The 19,942-nt window shown below is 33.5% G+C and overlaps 1 protein-coding gene across 1 annotated transcript in view; it reads right to left on the minus strand.

Moving 5' to 3' along the window:
* Positions 1–4,759: 4,759 nt before the first annotated feature.
* LOC107696707 (neurocan core protein-like) overlaps positions 4,760–19,942 on the minus strand; it is a 76,223-nt gene continuing 61,040 nt past the window's right edge. The window contains exons 10-12 of the mRNA XM_016497181.1: positions 13,027–13,131; positions 6,856–7,047; positions 4,760–5,432 (exon numbers count right to left, since the gene is read on the minus strand). Of these exons, the coding sequence (XP_016352667.1) occupies positions 5,335–5,432; positions 6,856–7,047; positions 13,027–13,131 (395 nt within the window). The 3' untranslated portion in view covers positions 4,760–5,334. The remainder of the gene's footprint in view (positions 5,433–6,855; positions 7,048–13,026; positions 13,132–19,942) is intronic.

Consider the following 19,942-nt stretch of genomic DNA (forward strand, 5'->3'; position numbering starts at 1 on the left):
TTAGAATGATTTCTGAAGATCATGTGACACTGAAGACTGGAGTAATGATGCTGAAAATTCAGCTGCGCATCACAAGAATAAATTAGCCTATATTTTAACAGATATTCACATAGAAAACAGCTATTTGACATTGTAATAATATTTAACAATATTACTGGTTTGCTGTATTTTTAATCAAATACAAGCCTCGATGAGCAAAAGAGACTGTCAAATGTGTTTTTCTCAGCTCATTTTAACACTTTTTTTTTTTTTTTACCAAGTTCTAACCCTTTCTCTACATGAGTGTGTGTGTTTATATGAAGCTGATATGAATCAGATCAGTCTCACTGGGCTAAAAATGTGAACACTGCCTTTGTGTGAGTCTTATAGATGGAAGAACAGGCCACTGCCCAGAAGTGAGAACTAAATATAGCAAACAATGAGAGTAACTTCAGCACAATCAGATGAACAGAAGCTCAATCTGACCTCATGGACCTGAAGTGGGCGTCAGGATCAGAGATGATGGAAGAGAGACAGACAGCAGAACATAGATTATTATAGATATATAACACTGCAGAATAGAACAGATCCCTCAGGAATTAAATATCACAAATGAGATCGCTTTAATATCTCAATTGTTTCTAAATGGGAGACTTTTGCCTTGAATAAACAAAAAATGTGCTCACCCTCAAGCAATCCAATATGTAGATGAGTTTGTTTCTTCATCAGATTTGGAGAAATGTAGCATTGCATCAGTGTCTCAGCAATGGATGCTCTGCAGTGAATGGGTGCCGTCAGAATGAGAGTCCAAACAGCTGATAAAAACATCACAATAATCCACAAGTAATCCACAGCACTGGAGAAGAATCTGGAGAAGACAAAAGCTGAAACAAATCCATCATTAAGACGTTTTTAACTAAAATCTGAGTCCATAATCCATAATAACGCTTCCTCCAGTGAAAAAGTGGTCTGGTCTGAATCAGGAGAGAAATCTGCACAGATCAAGCACCGTTTACAAGCCAAAACATCTCTAAACAAATATGTGGCTGGATTTTGATGTGAGAGACAACAGGAGATGGATTTTTTCACTGGAGGAGGAAGCGTTATTATGGATTATAGACTCACATTTCAGTTAAAAACATCTTGATGAATTTGTCTCTGTTGTATTCTCAAGACATTAACTGCTGGACTGGTGTGGTGTGGATTATTGTGATGTTTTTATCAGCAGTTTGGACTCTCATTCTGACGGCACCCATTCACTGCAGAGCATCCATTGCTGAGACACTGATGCAATGCTACATTTCTCCAAATCTGATTAAAAACAAACTCATCCAAATCTTGGATGATTGGTGAGGACATTTTCATTTTTTGGTGAACTGTTCCTCTAAAGTATGCATGCATAAAGTATGTTTCTGGCCTAAATCGTCTTAAGTCGCTTTGGATAAAAGCGTCTGCTAAATGACTAAATCAGCAGATGAATGTGCATCTGTGTGACTGCTGAGGCCTAAAATCACATAATAAATGTAAGTGAGTCCTAATAGAGAACTAGAGCAATAATGAGCAACACAACAGCACAGCATACTAAAATTAACTCTGTATAAAAACTGCTGTCATGCACCGGCCTTTCAGACTATCAATCACAAATATATATCATAATCACAAAATATATCATTAGCATTTTTAGAATTGATTCCCTTATAAAATTAACAAAATGCATCAAGGAAACAAGAGAAATGAATTTGTACACGTTCAGTTTGAAGCATTATTCGTGCATTGAGAATAGACATGCTTAAATTGAGTTTTAACACAAGGAAGCAGGTCACTCAAACAAAACATATGAAATGACAGCAGTTTTGATCCAATCAGTTTTATTGTTGGCTTGTCTCGAGTTTAATAAAGAACAAAAACACATCAACAAACGTGAAGTGAAGCATAAAAACATCAAAGTTTGACCTCAGAAAGCAGATTGATCTGAGCGTTTTAATAAGGGTTTAATAAAGAGATCCAAACATATGCTCGTTATTGTGTGAAATACACATTTCCATGCCACTTCTGCTAGTTATTGTACAAAAACAATACTGAATATGGTGATTAAATGTGATCAGATACTAGAATAAAAAACTACTAAAAAATGTTGTCATTAAAAGCAAGTAAACAGTGATCGTTATGAAAGAATAAATTAGTAAAGACAATTTATTTACAGAAGAAAGTGGATCTTATAAGCTCAGAGCAAACAGAAGAGTGAGATGGTGGATTATTCGTCATCATGTTCACTAAAGAATACATGTTATCAATAAACACACAGAGAAAACAGACGATACTGAGAGGAAAAGAGATCCACACCAAACACATCTGCTCCAAAACCTAGTGCTCCCTACATAGGCAGCATCCGAACTGAGACTGAACCTCACAAGTGAGAGATTCGGAAGCACTTCTGTGTTAAACGCCTTTTTATTTCAAGAATTTGAAAACCTTGTATTTTAATAAAAATACAACTCGCACAAATAATGGATAAAATAATGCATTAATTAGAATCAACTTTTTATCAATATTTTCCACCACTGAATGAAATGTGCTTTTAACTTCATCACACATAATGCATTAGATTGAACTGAGCTTGTTGATCTTTCTATCAAAGTGATATTAAAAAACCTTAAGGAAGTTACATCTTTAAGTTGTCTAGGTAAGAAGCTCACTAGGTTTACGAACAGATCCTGAACTGCAAAAAATGACTTTCTTAATCAGTATTTTTGTCTTGTTTTCCAGAACAAATATCTAAACATTCTTAAATCAAGACACAATTACTTGGAGAGCAAAATTACTTAAAATATTAAGTAAAATATTATTCAAATTAAGTGAGTTTATGCTTAAAACAAGTAAAAATATGTGTCAGTGGTGTAAGAAAAATTTACATTTATTAAAACTCAAAGGGAAAACATTTATTTTAAAGTGTTTTATTAACCATATTTCAAGGTTGTATTTGTTGTACTGAGCTTCATTTATGCGAAATTTCTCATTTTAACTAAAAACTTTTTATTTTTTAACTTTGAGATTTTTCATTTGAGGAAATCTAAATTATTTAAATTTTTCAGAAAACAAGAATTATATTTTATTAAAATTAAGCGAGTTTATGCTTAAATATCCACAAATAAAAATGTAATTCAAATGGAAAACAAGTTTATTTTTCTGACCTATTGACATATATTTTCTCATTTTAAGTATAAACTCACTTAATTTTGATACCTTTGTTTAGAAAATAAGACGTAACATTTTTGCTTCTGAAGTTACTGTATCTTGATGTAAGAATGTTTAGATACTGGAAAACAAAACAAAAATACTGAATATTAAACTCATTTTTGAGTCTCATCTGTAGTTTAAAAAACACTTAAAACTGCATAAACAAAACACACCAGAAACACATACAGTTATCTCAAATACACACACACACACACACACACACACACACACACACACATGTAACCAAGCAACAGGCGTGTGAAATGAACTACAACACGTCACATTCACACACGCTTCAGCAGGTGAGAATAAAATCAGATCAGATCGTGTCTGAATGAGACACGAGAGCCTGCGGCCTCAAAAGCACCTGGTAAAGTATGTGAACACTCACTCACACTATTTAAAATGTGTCAGAATGCAATTTGTAAAGTATGTGTTCATGCATAAACTTTCTTCTAGGCTCTGTTTTCTCTTTCAGGTCGACGTATTGATCTTTCCGAGCCCGGTTAAACTGTTGACATGTTTGTATGAAGTGACCTGAATGGTAATAAAACTGAGATCTGAAGGAAACTCTATCGCCCTCTTGAGGACTCAGTGTGTCTGTGTTTGTTTCTGTTCAGAGAGTCAAATCCTTCTGATTCAGATTCAAGAAAACAGAAACGATTCACCTGAATCACGCTGAACACAGAGATAGTTTGACGTTCAAGCACCTGTCAATCATCTCTGTTCCAGATCTTTCCGATGCTTCATCACAGTTTATGTGAGAAGATAAATGAACTGATTCAGTTACAAACTCAGTTTGTAAGTTTTTGCTCATATTTCACCCCAACATCAAAAAGAAATGAGAAATTACATTTTGCATAAAGCAGGGTTATTATAGGTGAACTAAAACTAAAATTAAAACTAGTAAAAAAACATTTTCATTGCTTGAAATTTTTTTAAGTGAAATTAAAAAATATATTTTACAGCTACTTGCCAAGGCAACATTTTTCATTTTAATTTAGTTTAACTTGATGTACCAAAATAGCTCAAATTAAAATAAAACTTAATAAAAACATTACAAAATTACTAAAACTAAGTACTTTAAATGAAAGTAATTTAACTAGGTAATTTAAATGAAAACAGAAAATGCAAAAATATAAACTAATTGAAAATATTAATAAAAATAACAGTGGTATAAAGAACTTTTTTATTTTTTTATTTTGATATTACTTTTACGACAATTAAACATGTTACAATTAGCCATATAATATTAATAATAATATATTCAAATTGTAAAGTCAATTTAAAAGTATTAGGTATATTTCATGGTACCATTTATTAATGTTAAATTTATCATTTTAATTAAAAACCTTTTTTCTGGGCAGGACGATTTTTAATCCTCTATCACAGTGATAGAACGGGATTTTATTAATGTTTGGATATTTAATTTGAGAGTAAATGTGATTTAATAATCATAATGCAAAAAAAATTAATAAATGATTTTAAAAACAGGCTTAATTTCCTTTATGAAAAATATAATTTCGTATGTTTTTTTTCTTTTCATTTTGGTCTGAAATGTGAGCTGAAAGTTGCTTTTCTTCATGAAATTCACTCATTTATGAACGTAAGGGGTTTCACTACGATTCTAGTCCAACATTTAGAGTTAAAGAGTTGCAACTGAAACCAAATCATCAGCAAACACTCAAAACGAAGACAAAGTAAAGCCTCATGGGTAAAAAAGAATTCATTATTGTGCCATTCAAAGGCTTGAAGAGTGTCTTATTTCATGAATATGAATCATTTGGGGCAGTTTGGTCATTTAGTATTTCATTAAAGCATTACATCCAAAATATCTAAAGCATAACAAACATGAGCATGAGATACCAGAGCCTTCACCTGCTGCGTGAACAAATTAATACAACTATTCTATGAAGATGAAGAGTCACCATCCATCTGTGTGAAATAACCAATAAAAAACATTTTCTAATGAAGAAGTGAACAGAGGGTTAGTGAAACCTAAATAACAGCGGTAAAAAAGAACGATTATTTCTGTCCTTTCCGTCTGCTGCGTTTCCTCTGACATGGAAACACAGGAACAGAGGTCACGACCCCTGCGTTTAGCCCCGCCCCTCTGGTTTAATCCCGCCCCCTGTGCCCCGATCCATGTCTCCGGTGTCGTCGATGCTCGCGCCGAGATCTGTGGTGTTGCCGACGGTAACGGTGAGATCGCCGTGCTGGAGGGAAACAAAATGGTCACATGACTACATCTGATTTGCATTTACATTGAACATTTGGCAGACGCTTGTATCCACTGAAGGTTTACATTTGATTGGTTCAAGCGCCATGCTCTATTGTTCAACTTAGAAGCAAGTACCAAATAACCAGTGAATTAACCGCTTCTGACTGCACTTACGGCATATTTAATACTTTTACAACCATAATATTACCATTCAAAATATATTAAAATTAACATTTCATTAGATGCAAAATAGTTTTTGTCCACAATTCAAGTCAAATGTATTTGTATAGCACATTTCTCAATACACATTGTTTCAAAGCAGAAAATCTTGATGTTAAGGTTTATAATATCTTAATATCTTCATGTCTTATAGTTGCATTTAGCAGATTAGAGCTGTGTGAAAATATGATTCACATTTTGTGACGACACAAGCAATACAAGAAAAAAATACAGTATAGCGTTAGTATACTGTATCTATGCTGCAAAAGATGATTTCTTGCTCATTATTTTTGTGTTGTTTTCCAGTACTATTTCTACAATTATCTAAACTTTCTTAAATCAAGATACTTAAGAAGCAAATTGACTTAAGATATTAATGCATCAGAATTAAGTGAGTTTTTGCTTAAAAGATGAAAAAATATCTCCTAATGGGGTCAGAAAAATAATCTGGTTTTCCCTTTGGCAGATGTTTTGTTTTAAGTATAAACGTCAACAAGACTCAATATTTTAAGTAATTTTGCTTCTCGAGTAAATGTGTCTTGATTTATGAATTTTTCCTGGAAAACAAGACAAAAACACCGAGGAAGAAAATCATTTTTATACTTATATATCCATACATTATACATTTTGTGACAAAATAAAACAATACATAATATATATTGCTTTATGTGGGTGTATGTATGCAGAAAATATATATTGCTGCTTGTTTTCTTTAAAAAAATAAAAAATAAAATAACACTTGCTTTCTAATCTTTTTGTATTCTATCTGTTTTCTTTTTATTTATTATTTAAAAAACACTTGCTACGTGTACTGCGTTAAGCTAACTGAGACTTGTTATAGCACTTGTATATCATTGCTCTTTTGTTGATTTTGATTGCTTCCATTGTCCTCATTTGTAAGTCGCTTTGGATAAAAGTGTCTGCTAAATGACTAAATGTAATGTAATGTAAATGTAAATATATAAAGTGCAGTGCAATAATACAATTCACATTTTTGTGGCGATATATGAACAATCACAGAGATGAGATTTGCTATACAGTATGTACTGTATGCACGCAGGTAAAGTAGGCTGTATTATACATGCATCTTTTAATACATAGCTGAGTGGGTTACATTTTTCAACGATATGACAATAAAGCATGGTGCTACCTTAGTATTTTTAAGTTTCACACTCATCAAAAAGCAGATTGAGACTCACATTTAGTGCAGATGATCTTGGGTCTTTCCCAGGTCCCGGTGGGTCGGCAGCGGACAGTCGGGATGTGTCTCTGGAAGAAGCCGTCGGCGCACTGGTACCGAACCACCGCGTGGATGTCGTAGTGTGAGCGTCTGCGGCCCACTAGAGAGGCGTTATCGACGGCAGGCGGAGTGCCACACATCACTGCAAACACACAGACATATCATAGATCATAAACCATCAGTGCTTGTCTAACGGAACTGATCCTTAACATGCAAAAACTTTAAAATAAAAATTGAACTCGCAACATAAATGTTTTTTTCCCATCAGAATATCAGCCAATTTGCATTCCACTATTTAACAGAATCACATTTTATTAAGCGAAATAGTAATTTTGGTTAATTCTGGTTATTAAATTAAATGTAATTAATTATAATTTAATTTATTTTGTTCTAAATATGATTTAATTCATAATTAATCAAATTTAAATATAAATTAAATTGTTTTGACATTTATATTTGAATGTAAATTAAATAACACTTATAAATATAAATGTATAAACAAATTATTTTAAAATATAAATTCAATATATTTTTTATATTTAAATATAAATTCATTAATATAATTTAAATATACATTTAAAAATATAATTCAATATAAAAGTTGTTGCTTTATAAAAGCGGATATGCAAAATGTGCCAATAAAAACAGCAGTTAAGAGCATGATTAAAACAAAAAGGTCAAAAAACTCAAATCCAAAGTTCTCATGCATTTCATATTTTGCTCTTTGGCAAGCTACAATAAAGGCTTTCGTTTTTTCACCCGACTCTATGATGTTCAAAGAGTTGATTTTTGCCTAACTGCATGCAAAATAACCAAAATTTGTACAGCCTTTACAAAACACATCTATGTGTCAAATTTTTTGCATGCACATTCATGACCCTAAATGAGAAAAAAAATTTCAATATGAAATAGTTTAACTAGTGTTTCAAAAAAATTCGAATGCAGCTCAAATTTGCAATCGACTACAAATAAACCTGTATTTTCTGTATAAACACTTCAGGTTCCAGGAGGGAAACTACAATTAATTAAATGTTAACCTTTTCAATTTAAATGAAATGAAATCCTGCAATCCAGGCACAAACGCTGCATCTCCAGACAATGAGCCTGATTTCCATAGGCAGGGAGCCACCAGCCGTAAATCTGTCCTCTGGCGTCCAGATCCTGGATGTGCCACAAAGGACGGCATCGTGGGAAATGTAGTGCAGAGCCCAGAGCTTAAACCCACAGTCTGAGCCTCTGAATACTCGTACCCTAAAAACTGAGACCTCGTTGTGTGGAGCACTGAAAGACAGAGTTTAGTCTCTCATTCAGAGTCCATTGAGATGCCACACAGAGCTGATGAAGCAGGACTGAGGGGCGATATGAGACCGAACACTTGCTGAGGAATCAATGGACACATCAAAACACGTTTAATCTGTGCTACTGGTGAGATGATGACAGTCAAAGCGACATTGAGATGTTCGTGCAGTTTATTAAGTGCAGCTCACACACACACACACAGGATGATCGATAACCACTTAAACTGGAAAACACGCTCGGTTCTGAGGTGTGTGTCAGTGAAGTGAGTGTTGGACGATGCATTAAAGCTTTAAAGAGTCAGAGAAGATTACTGGCTGCTAATTCAACTTTATATGTACACGGTTTATGCCTGTTTTAAGACTAAGTAAAGAAAATGTAAGAAATAAATTGAAGGGAACACAAAACCCCCTGACATTCTTCCTCGGTATTTTTGACATTTTCCATTTCAAATCTCTAAATATATATATATTTTTTTTTGGGCAGTGCATACAACATTTATTCTACAACGCCGGTTGCACCGCGCTCTTCCGTCACTTAATCTTTTTATTTTGGTGCGTCAATCTGTTATATGACTTCATGATCCGCACTCACGATTTTTTGTTTTATTTTACATTCATCGTTGATGGGAAAAGACACAAACGTTTCGGCTCAAAGCCTTCCTCAGTGTGCAAAACTATTCAATCCCTCCACCCACTTTTCAAATCACTGATTATACTGACGTCATCATTCATTAGCCAGTGTTCAATTACTAAAATCATTCAATCATTTCCATCTACAGTGTGAAAAACAATGATTGTTTATGATGATGTATTTCTGATGTTTTGAATCAGTGAATTTTCCATTGTTATACATTTTAAAGTCAATTGGTGGAGTAGATACTAACGGTTGTTTACTTAAATTACAAGATTGTATAATAGTGATAAATATATATTTACATTTAGACATTATAATTATAATTATTATATTTATATCTTATAAATATAAGATCCTAGATCATTTTTGTTTTAATCATGGATATATTGTGTGGTGTACTAGTGGAGGTGATGTTGTATTTAAATAGTATTTAAACGGAAATGATTGAATGATTTTAGTATTGAACATTGGCATGATGACGTCAGTATAATCAGTGATTTGAAAAGTGGAGGGATTGAATAGTTTTGCACACTGAGTAAGGCTTTGAGCCGAAACGTTTGTTTCTTTTCCCATCAATGATGAATGTAAAATAAAACGAAAAAAGAAGACTGTTTTCGTGAGTGCGGATCATGATCTCCTATACAACATTTACTGCCATGACTTTATGAATTGAAGACATTCTGTTCTGATTTAAGACATTTGTAAGGCCTTAAATTATATATATATATATATATATATATATAATATACCTTAATGAATAAATTACTAATTAATATTCTAAAAATGAATATTCATATAATTGATGAATATTCATGTTTTTTTAATAAAAAATAAACATAAAATAACAACAACTAAAACTGAGTAAAGTAAATTAAAATGAATAAATACTATAAAGACATTAAAAAACTAAGAAAAATACAACACAAAAAAACGAAAACTTTAAAATGAAAGTGAAAACAGAAGATCTAAAAATAAGATCTAATAATAAATAAACAATAATAAATAAAGCACAATATTAAATTATCTTTATTATAACACAGTTATATATTAATTACTACATTACTAATAATTAATTAAAAAAGAATATCCATATCATTATTATTGATGAATATTCATAAAAATAACTGCAACTAAGTAAAATAAATAAAATGAATAAATATTAGAGTAAAGCACAAAAATAAATGCAACTGTTTTATGTAAAGAAATGTTTACACTTTTTATAACTTTTTATAACTATGATAAAATAATGTTCGAAAAGATTCGCCTCTAAATATCACATTAAACACGTGTACAGCGCTTGACCATTTTACACACTTGATTTCCAAGATCAGTCATGTTGATATTCATCAGTAAAAAGGAAAAGCAGCTACTGAGGTCATATCCTGTTTCTTAAAGCCTCGCAAGGTTCTTCTGCTCTTCATGAATATTTGAATCGGCTCATGCATTATGCAGATGATTTCATGGCGAGCCGCTCTGAAAGTGAGCTCCAGTTTCCCCTTCACTGCTCTGTTTAACATGTGCTGCTCACATCTCAGTCATGAAAACAAATCATACTGCAAACGTACAGTATATACGTCCTCAGAGAGATCGAACAAAACACTCATCATTTACTTCTTTCTTCTGCTGAACACAAAGGAGACATCATTTCCACACAATGAGAGCGAATGCAGACAGACACTGTCATCTCCTTTTGTGCTTCACAGAAGAAAGAAAACCATGAAGGTGAACGATGAACTATTATACTAAAATATCTACTAGAAACGTTTGTTACCAACCCAGCATGCTCATTTAAAGCAATTAGATATGTGATTTAATCATAATAAAAGCACAAAGTGAATTAGCATTGGCTTTCATCTCATTGCTGTCGTTACTGTCTCAGAACACACTGCAGTCAACATAAACCCCTCAGCCTTCCCCTGACCTTTGACCCCCAAACGCCCACCCTTGTGTCTCACATGATGGACTGCTTGACCTCTGACCTCAGTATTGACCTCTGTCTACATGACAGCTGGGCCAGAATCCTTCTCAATAACTGGATTTGTTAAACACAGATACTTTATTCAGAGAAAAGGCTTTCGAAAGAAACTACATCAAGTTTCCAGCTTCTCAGGTGAGAAAAAGAGCCTCATGTGTCTCATCAGAAGACATCTCAACAATGTCTCAAACTGTGCTCAGATTTGAAAAGATACCAAAGTCTGTAATCAAAATTTAAACTCAAGCATTTCTCGTCAAATGATCCGAGCTGCTCCATGCTCATTTTAAAGCTCGAAACTCTTACTGGTGTTTTGTCAACTAAAATGATTAAAAATAGTTTGCAGTAATTTACATCAAATAAAATATTAGAGTAGAGTGAAAAAAATTTAACTCGAAAAACTAAAAATCAAAAGTAGAAATGTTGCCATGGCAACTAACCAAAATAAGTACAAAAAAAAAGTAAAACTAAAACTTAAATAAAAATAAAGCTAAATAGAAATATAAAAACCCCTCAAAACTGAAAAAAGACAAAAGCACATAAAATGACTAAGCCTTAAACTAAAATAAAAATGAAAACTGAAAAAATGTTAAAAAGCATTTTTTTTTAATGTTAATACTTGCTATAATAGTATAAAAATAACACTGAAATGTACTACACTGCACTGGGTGATCATTTGTGTCTATTTTAATTTCTCCTAAACATTTAAAAATATAAATAAAAAATAAAATGATAATAATAATATTTGAACATTTTCCTCTAATTATGAATGCAGATTTCAGTAACAAGAATATGATTGTAAAATCTGAATCTCCAACATTTATACACCCACACTTTCTTTTGTAACAGCTAAGTTTAATGATTTTTGAATGGCCTTTCCAGTTCTTCATAATTACTGGTTAAGGACTGAAAAAAAATCATATTCTAGACATTTTTGGTGTGAAGTACTCTTTTTGATTTAATAGATTAAGGATTCTCAGACATTTTGGTTTACGTAATTTCATAAAGTTTCCAGATATTAGTGGCTACTGAAGGACTTTTAAATCATTTATAGAGATACAAAAAGCAATTTCAGTTCTAAAAAAATAAATCACTGTTTTAAAGTTTTCCAAGATCCTTGTGAAATCATGCTTGTGTTGTGATGCTAAGATGAACTGCAGGCTTTGCTATTTTAAATTATTGACAGAAACACTTTTTATGAACAGTCTTCTCTTTTTACACTTCTTTATAAAAAGTAAAGGGCAAATGGACAGACTGTACAAGATGAAACAGCACAGATGGTTCATGAATTCCCCACTGACACTTTGACCTGCTACAAACTATCATGGGTAAACAACAATTACACATCCACTTATCCTAGTGTGTGCAGAAACACATTTCTGTCAAGGGTTTTAAAGGAACAGTTCACCCAAAAATGAAAATTTACTGAAAATGTACTCATCCAAGATGTGGATGAGTTTGTTTCTTCATCAGATTTGGAGAAATGTAGCATTGCATCAGTGTCTCAGCAATGGATGCTCTGCAGTGAATGGGTGCCGTCAGAATGAGAGTCCAAACAGCTGATAAAAACATCACAATAATCCACAAGTAATCCACACCACTCCAGTCCATCAGTTAACATCTGGAGAAGACAAAAGCTGTGTGTTTGTAAGAAACAGATCCATCATTAAGATATTTTTAACTAAAATACTCCATATTACATAATAATAACACTTCCTCCAGTGAAAAAGTGGTCTGGTCTGAATCAGGAGAGAAATCTGCACAGATCAAGAACTGTTTAAACACCTCTAAACAAATATGTGGCTGGATTTTGATGTGAGAGACAACAGGAGATGGGCTTTTTCACTGGAGGAAGCGTTATTATGGATTATGGACTCATATTTTAGCCGGAAACAACAGTTTGAAGATAAAAACGTCTTAATGATTGACTTGTTTCTTACAAACACAGATGTTTTGGCTTCACAAGACGTTAACTGATGGACTGGAGTGGTGTGTGGATTACTTGTGGATTATTGTGATGTTTTTATCAGCTGTTTGGACTCTCATTCTGACGGCACCCATTCACTGCAGAGCATCCATTGGTGAGACACTGATGCAATGCTACATTTCTCCAAATCTGATGAAGAAACAAACTCACCCACATCTTGGAAGACCTGAGGGTGAATAAGCTTTTAGCAAATTTGTATTTTTAGGTGAACTGTTCCTTTAAACTCTGGATTTGCTCACCGATTTCGCAGCTCTCTCCTGCGTAACCCTGCGGACAGAAGCAGCGGAAACCCTCTCCGTGAGGAAGACACGTCCCTCCGTGCAGACAGCTGCATCTGTCGTCCACTGTTAACAGAAAACACACACACACAGGGTCTGGTGTCAGTGACGCTCTGGAGGTGATCCATCACAATCTGTCTGTGATTATGAAGCTGGCACACACTCGCAGACATACGTGCCCCGCGTGACCCGCTGAAAGACGGCCGCGGCGAGTCCTGAACGCCCTAATGAGAGTTTAGACACACGTCAGCGAAGCCTCAGGGACAAAAACCTGCTAAATGAGTCCAGTTTTCCAAACATCATCTGTCTTACGTTAAAGCACTGGCACGTTATTGACAGGAACGAGATTTGTACGTTTACCTGGTGCAAACCTCACTGCCATAATGATACCATAAACACTAATATTAGCAGTAATAACAGCGATGATTCATTTAGACAGCACTACATAGCAGTATTAAATTCAGTTTTTGTTTAGCTGTGTTATAAATGAAACCAAATTGCAATATGGCTTCGTGTGATTATCAAATCATAAAAGCTGAGATTTAAATAAACAAATATATGCACTGCATGAACAAAAGAGAAGCTTAAAGAGCTGAATGGTGAAATGTTTGAAAATAAAGAAATGAAGACAGCCATAAATATTAGCATTTCAATTTTAATAATTATAAAATAATTATACTTATTTATAATTATATATTTATATAATAATAATAATAATAATAATTATTATTATTATTATTAACATTAGAAGTAGTAGTATATTCTTTTTCTTATTTTTTAAAACTGTTATATTTTTATTTTGGTTAATATATTTAATAATAATTATTATTATTATTATTATTATGGAAATAAATGTATTATATTTATATTAAAATATATTCTTTATTAAAAAACATAAAATTATTTAAAAATGTACAAGTTTGATTATGCTTTTGAGGAAGAATTACACTGCAAAAAGTGATTTTCTTCCTCAGTATTTTTGTCTTGCTTTCCAGTACAAATATCTAAACAGTTTTAAATCACAATATATTTACTGCAGATGCAAAAGACATAAAATGAAAAATGATCCAAATTAATTTATGCACAAAAAAACAAATATCTGCCAGTGGGGTCAGAAAAAAAAGCCTAATTCAAAGAGAAAATATTTGTTCTTGTTTTAAGCATAAACTATAAAAATATCTTAATTTTAATATCTTAAACTAAAGTAACTGTATCTTATTTTAAGAATGTTCACATATTTGTACAAGAAAACCAGATAAAAACACTTTTGCAGCGAAGTCACTGGAATGACAAAACTCTTCAGTATCTTTTTTTAAAACGTTAAGACACCGCTGCATGTAAGGAACATATTCCAATAAGTTTATGCATGTATTTATCATTTCTAGAGCAACAGCAAATGTTGGTCTATTTGACATATTCCTCAATTCTTTTCCAAGAATTGAGGAATGTTTTTACATTATTTCAGACATGTTGCATGCTGGTCTATTATTGTGGTTTCATCAGTTTTAGATTCACCCCTAAACGTCACATAAAAGACGAGCTGTGATTGGTCAGTTTCTATGTCAGTCAGTTTAAGTGGGCAGATCTTCAGTAGAATAAACTGCAGATCGAAGCAGATGTTCTGATGACATTCAGTCTGAACACACAACACTATCATTCAGTCCTGCTTTCTCTAGAGTCTCTCTTCATTACTCCTCACACACACATACCACAACCGTGTGAGTGTGTGTGTGTGTGTGTGTGTGTGTGTGTGAGTGTGTGTGTGTGTGTGTGTGTGTGCGTGTGTGCGTGAGTGCGTGTGTGTGTGCGTGCATGTGTGTGTGTGTGCGTGTGCGTGCATGTGTGTGTGTGTGTGTGTGTGTGTGTGTGTGCGAGTGTCTGGGTGGGGGGATCATTGAGGCTTGTAATGGGTTTCCAGCAATGAGTTTCAGAGAAGGGCTCATTCTAATACAGCGCTGAATGAGTTTCACCGCTGACCTGCGCTGTGACAATCTCACCTCACCATATACATACAGACAGAGAGAAAATCGAAGATGCAGCGGGCAGAAAAACCCCTGTGTGTGAAAGTCGATTCACAGAATCAAGGTCATATATACATGTTATACATTTAAAGACACAGTCCATCCACACATTCAGTCATCATTTACTCACACTCATGTCCCTCCAAACCTTATTTCATCCATGCAAAACAAAGGGAGATGTTTATAGTAGAATGTTTAAGTTGCTCTTTATAGTACAATGAAAATAGCTGATGAAAATGGCACCTTTTTTGTGAATAATGTGAATGTTTTTTTAAACGCATACATAGAATTACAAAGAACAGCATTTATTCAAAATAGAATCCTTTAGTAGCCTCAAAATAGAAAGTCTTTACTGTTACTCTTTAGCAAATATACACATCCTTGCTGAATAAAAGTATTAATTTCTTTTTTTATTAATTTTCAGCAAATCAGCATATTAGAATGATTTCTGAAGGATCACGTGACACTGAAGACTGGAGTAATGATGCTGAAAATTCAGCTTTGATCAAAGAAATAAATTATATTTTACAATATATTCATATGAAAACAGCTATTTTAAATTGTACTAATATTTCACAATTTTACTGCATTTTTGATCAAATAAATGCAACCGTGGTGAGCATATGAAACTTCTTTAAAAAACATATAAAATCTTACTGTCTGATCCCAAACTTTTGAATGGCAGTGTACTTTACTAATGTGTCTTTACTAAATGTAGTGTATGTATTTAATTATATATATATATATATATATATATATATATTAGTGGTGTCAAAATTAGCGTGTTAACGCATGCGATTAATTTTTTCAGTTTAACGCTTTAAAAATATTTAACGCAATTAACGCAGGGGCGGGGCTAGGGTTGGCCACCCCACTCACAACTGCTGCTTCTGTCACTTTTTCTCTTGAGAAGACGTGCATTTATTCAGTCGCAGAATGACTGAGAACGGGAGACGTTTCAGACACACGCTCCAGCTTCTCTTCAGCGCCAGGCGTGAGTCAAGCGAGCGCAAATACAGTCCTGTGCTCGCAGCGTGTGCTCTTCAATTGCACGAACAAAGGCGTCGGCGCGCTGTAGCCTGTGTCCTTTCATATGAAAGTGCGAAATAAACTACGTGCATGCAATGTTGTGGTCAGTTAAGTCATGAAGTTACCAAAAAGGCGATTAAAGCTGCCTTAAAACTGTGCATGCATGTAATATATTTTATATGAGTCACATTTAAGAACATGTCTCTGAAATGGTTAATATGCATTAAGAATGATCACATAATTCAAGATAAGGGGGCAGAATATGAATATATTTATATAGTTAATCAATATCACACGAAGAGTGACGTTTTTTCTCTCTCCAAAAATCAGCATGATTACAAATTATTTTTACGACTCAAAAGGTGATGCATTGCACACTTTGCACAGAAAAATGGCTTTATAAAGGTAAAAAATTCCCATAAAAGGTAAAAAAATCAATTTAAACTTATTGGAAAAGATTAATCTGCTACATGACAATTGGCAACATCAGCTGGAATACTTCAAACCGGAGCTTTTTTAGTTTTATATGCTGCTAAGAAGACACCCCAGAAGATGGGTCAAGTAGCTCCATCATTGGTCAAAGTAAAAAATTAGATCTACATGACAATAGGCTACATCAGCTGGAATACTTCAAACCGGAGCTGTTTTTGTTTTATATGCTGCTAAGAAGACACCCCAGAAGATGGGTCAAGTATAGCTCCATCATCGTTCAGAGTAAAAAATGTGTTTTAATAAATTTTTAAAAATTCTCTGGCATTTCTTTCATTTTGCTGTATCAAAAACGTACCGAACCGTGACACCACTGTATCATATTGAACCGTACCGTGAATTTTGCGAACCGTTACACCCCTAATATATATATATATATATATATTATATTATATTTTTGCTGGGACTCTTTCTGCATGAATACTGAACATAAACAGCTTCAAATATTACAAGAATACAATTTACAAAGATCACAGTCCAGGATCGGTTCACTGTTACTGTCATTTACATCACTGAACGTGAAATTCTGTGTGAATTAACGAACCGCTCAACCAGTCGTGCGAGTTCAGAGCGGGACTATCAGTATAATTCTATTTCTTTTCTTACTCTTTGTTAGTCTGTCTTTTCCACTCTATCTCTTACATTGATGGGCTTTATGAATACTTTTCTCTTGGATGCACTCAGGATCTGTTGTCATGGCAACTGTGCTGCAAGCGGCCGCCAATCATCCTCTCACTCCGCAGGCCACGCCCCCTCCTCTATCAGGCCTGTTTCCCTTCATTACAGCAGCAAACCGTCCCTTCGGCCCTAATTGCTTCATTGGGTTGTTTTTACCACACATGCAAATGAGCTTTGAGGTCCTTGAGGTCACACCAGCAGGGCATGATGGGATATACACAGAGAACTATATGTGACACTATATAATTGCTTTGTGAGGTTAAGAGGGTAACTGCAAATGTGCGAGGGAATTTTTAACAGAGCGACATGCAAATATTGCACGAAGAGAGAGCAAACTCTCTATGTGTGAGTGTGATAATCACGGTAAACAATTACCCATCAGGCAGACTGATTTAATTCAGTGTTTACACAGCTGCAAATCTACTTACACATCATCAAATGATCACAACAGCAGCGGAGGACTCGCACAATCTTCCTCAAAACACTTCAAAGATATTACTAACATGCCGCTTATAATTAATACAAAAACCCTGTTATTTAGATTAAAATATCACACTGCAACAAATACAGTATTTATACTCAGGAGGGAATTGTCTTAATCTTTCGAAATAAAACTAATCTAAACATATCGTAAGTTTTAGACCATTGATATTGATATACTACTATAGATTCTATTCATATTTTTATTTTATTTTTATATTTTCTGTTTTCCTTTTAATTTTAGTTAAATTAGGTAATAATTTTGCGGGTGTTTTTGTCATTTTCATTAACTTTTAAAATGAATATATTATGTTAATTTTTATTTATTTATTTTAGAACATTATTATTAGCTTTTTAAAAATATACATTTATATATAACATGTGTTTCTTTTAATTTTATTTAAATAATTATTTCATAAATTAATTAATTTAATAATTTTGTGGGTGTTTTTGTCATTCACACACACACACACACACACTCACACGCACGCAAGCACACACACAGATTTTATTTCAGTTTTAGTTATTTTAGTACTTCAAGACAAACTAAATAAAAATGAGAAATGTTGCATCAGCAACTAGCTGAAATACATTTATTTTAATATTATTTATTTTTTTATTTAAATATTTCTATTTTAAATGTTTTATGTTTTAGTTTTATTTTATGATAAAAACTATATTATTTGTATTATATTATTTCTTTAAATACTCAATTTTTGTTAAATATTACAATTGTAACATTGTTTATTTTGTTTAATATTTTTATTTAATAATAATAATACATAAAAAATATATAAGTTGTTTTTGTTGTTGTTGTTTTAAATATAATTCCTATAATTATATTACAATATATTTAATACAAAAATAGCTTTAGTTAATAATAGTTAGTTAATAATAATAATATTAAGTATTGGGTTTATTAATAATAATAATAATAATAATAATAGTTTTTTATATAATTCTATTACTATTATTATAGTCAAGTTGAAACAGACCGAAACGCGCTGGATATGATGTGTCACATTACTAGTTAAGCATCACTATTACTCAGAGCAAACCCATGTATTAAAACACTGGTGTGTAAGTGCTGGTGCTACAGACGTGAGCGTGTTTCCTTCACATCAGTCGAGTCAATCAGTTCAGCCCACGGGCCTCATGTGATTGACAGCTGCTGTAACACTAAAGGTCAGATCCGGCCTTCTGCAGGACGACAGACGGGAGACGCCAGAGACATCAGTTTGTGTCAGTGCTGCTGCTTATAACACCAGCAGCTAAATCAATCCTCATGGACGTGACGGCTCTGGTCTGAACCCTGCTGGGCCGCCTCGCTGTCTGTCTGAGGTGGAAAGGCCAGTTAGAAGCAAGATATCCTTCAACACAAGAGTGAAAGCAGAGAGAATGACTGGAGACCAACATATAAGAGCTGGAGTTAAAACACCGCCAGAGATGATCACAGCAGATGTTGAATGCTGAAGTGGCGCACACACACACACACACACACACACACACAACCATGTCGTTCAAGAGCTGGATGAAGTGATAAACTGCTGGGAGCTCAATAATGACTGAAACACACACTGAATCTACAACATGAATCAGTGCAGCACTGTGAGCCTGAGGCACAGCAACCATTACTTAAGATTATTTTCAATAGTTCAGAGATGTCCAAAATCTCCCTACCATTTTTTTGGAGATAAATAATATACTTAATTATATTCTTATATAACATAACATAACATAATATATATATTCCATGGTCTGTCTGAATACTCGATTCTGATTGGTTGGCAGGTATGCATTAAAACCGTTTATTACACAGCTCTGTAGAATACTTGATTCTGATTGGTCAGTCGTGACATTCCGAGGTGTTTTATCCCTCGATAACAACCGGTAAAAACTAATAACACAGGCTCATCCGGGTAACTGAAGTCGGCACTGTACTCTTGCTAGGAACTGTTTTTTCTTGGTGGAAGCTTTGCTTTTGTTTAGCTATTAAAATATTATAACTCAATTCAAAATTGTGTAGAATTATATCATTATGTCATCCTGGTCTCGCGGACTCGCTCTCTCGTTTCATACAAACGCAGCTGCTGCCATTCTGCGACGATAGTTTTGTACGCTGTAATGGATTATAAGATAACTAACAAACTGGTAAGATTTTAAAACATTTTCGTCTTAAA

The sequence above is a fragment of the Sinocyclocheilus anshuiensis genome, unplaced genomic scaffold (assembly GCF_001515605.1).
Source record: "Sinocyclocheilus anshuiensis isolate Anshui unplaced genomic scaffold, SAMN03320099.WGS_v1.1 scaffold217, whole genome shotgun sequence".
NCBI classification, from domain to species: domain Eukaryota; kingdom Metazoa; phylum Chordata; class Actinopteri; order Cypriniformes; family Cyprinidae; genus Sinocyclocheilus; species Sinocyclocheilus anshuiensis.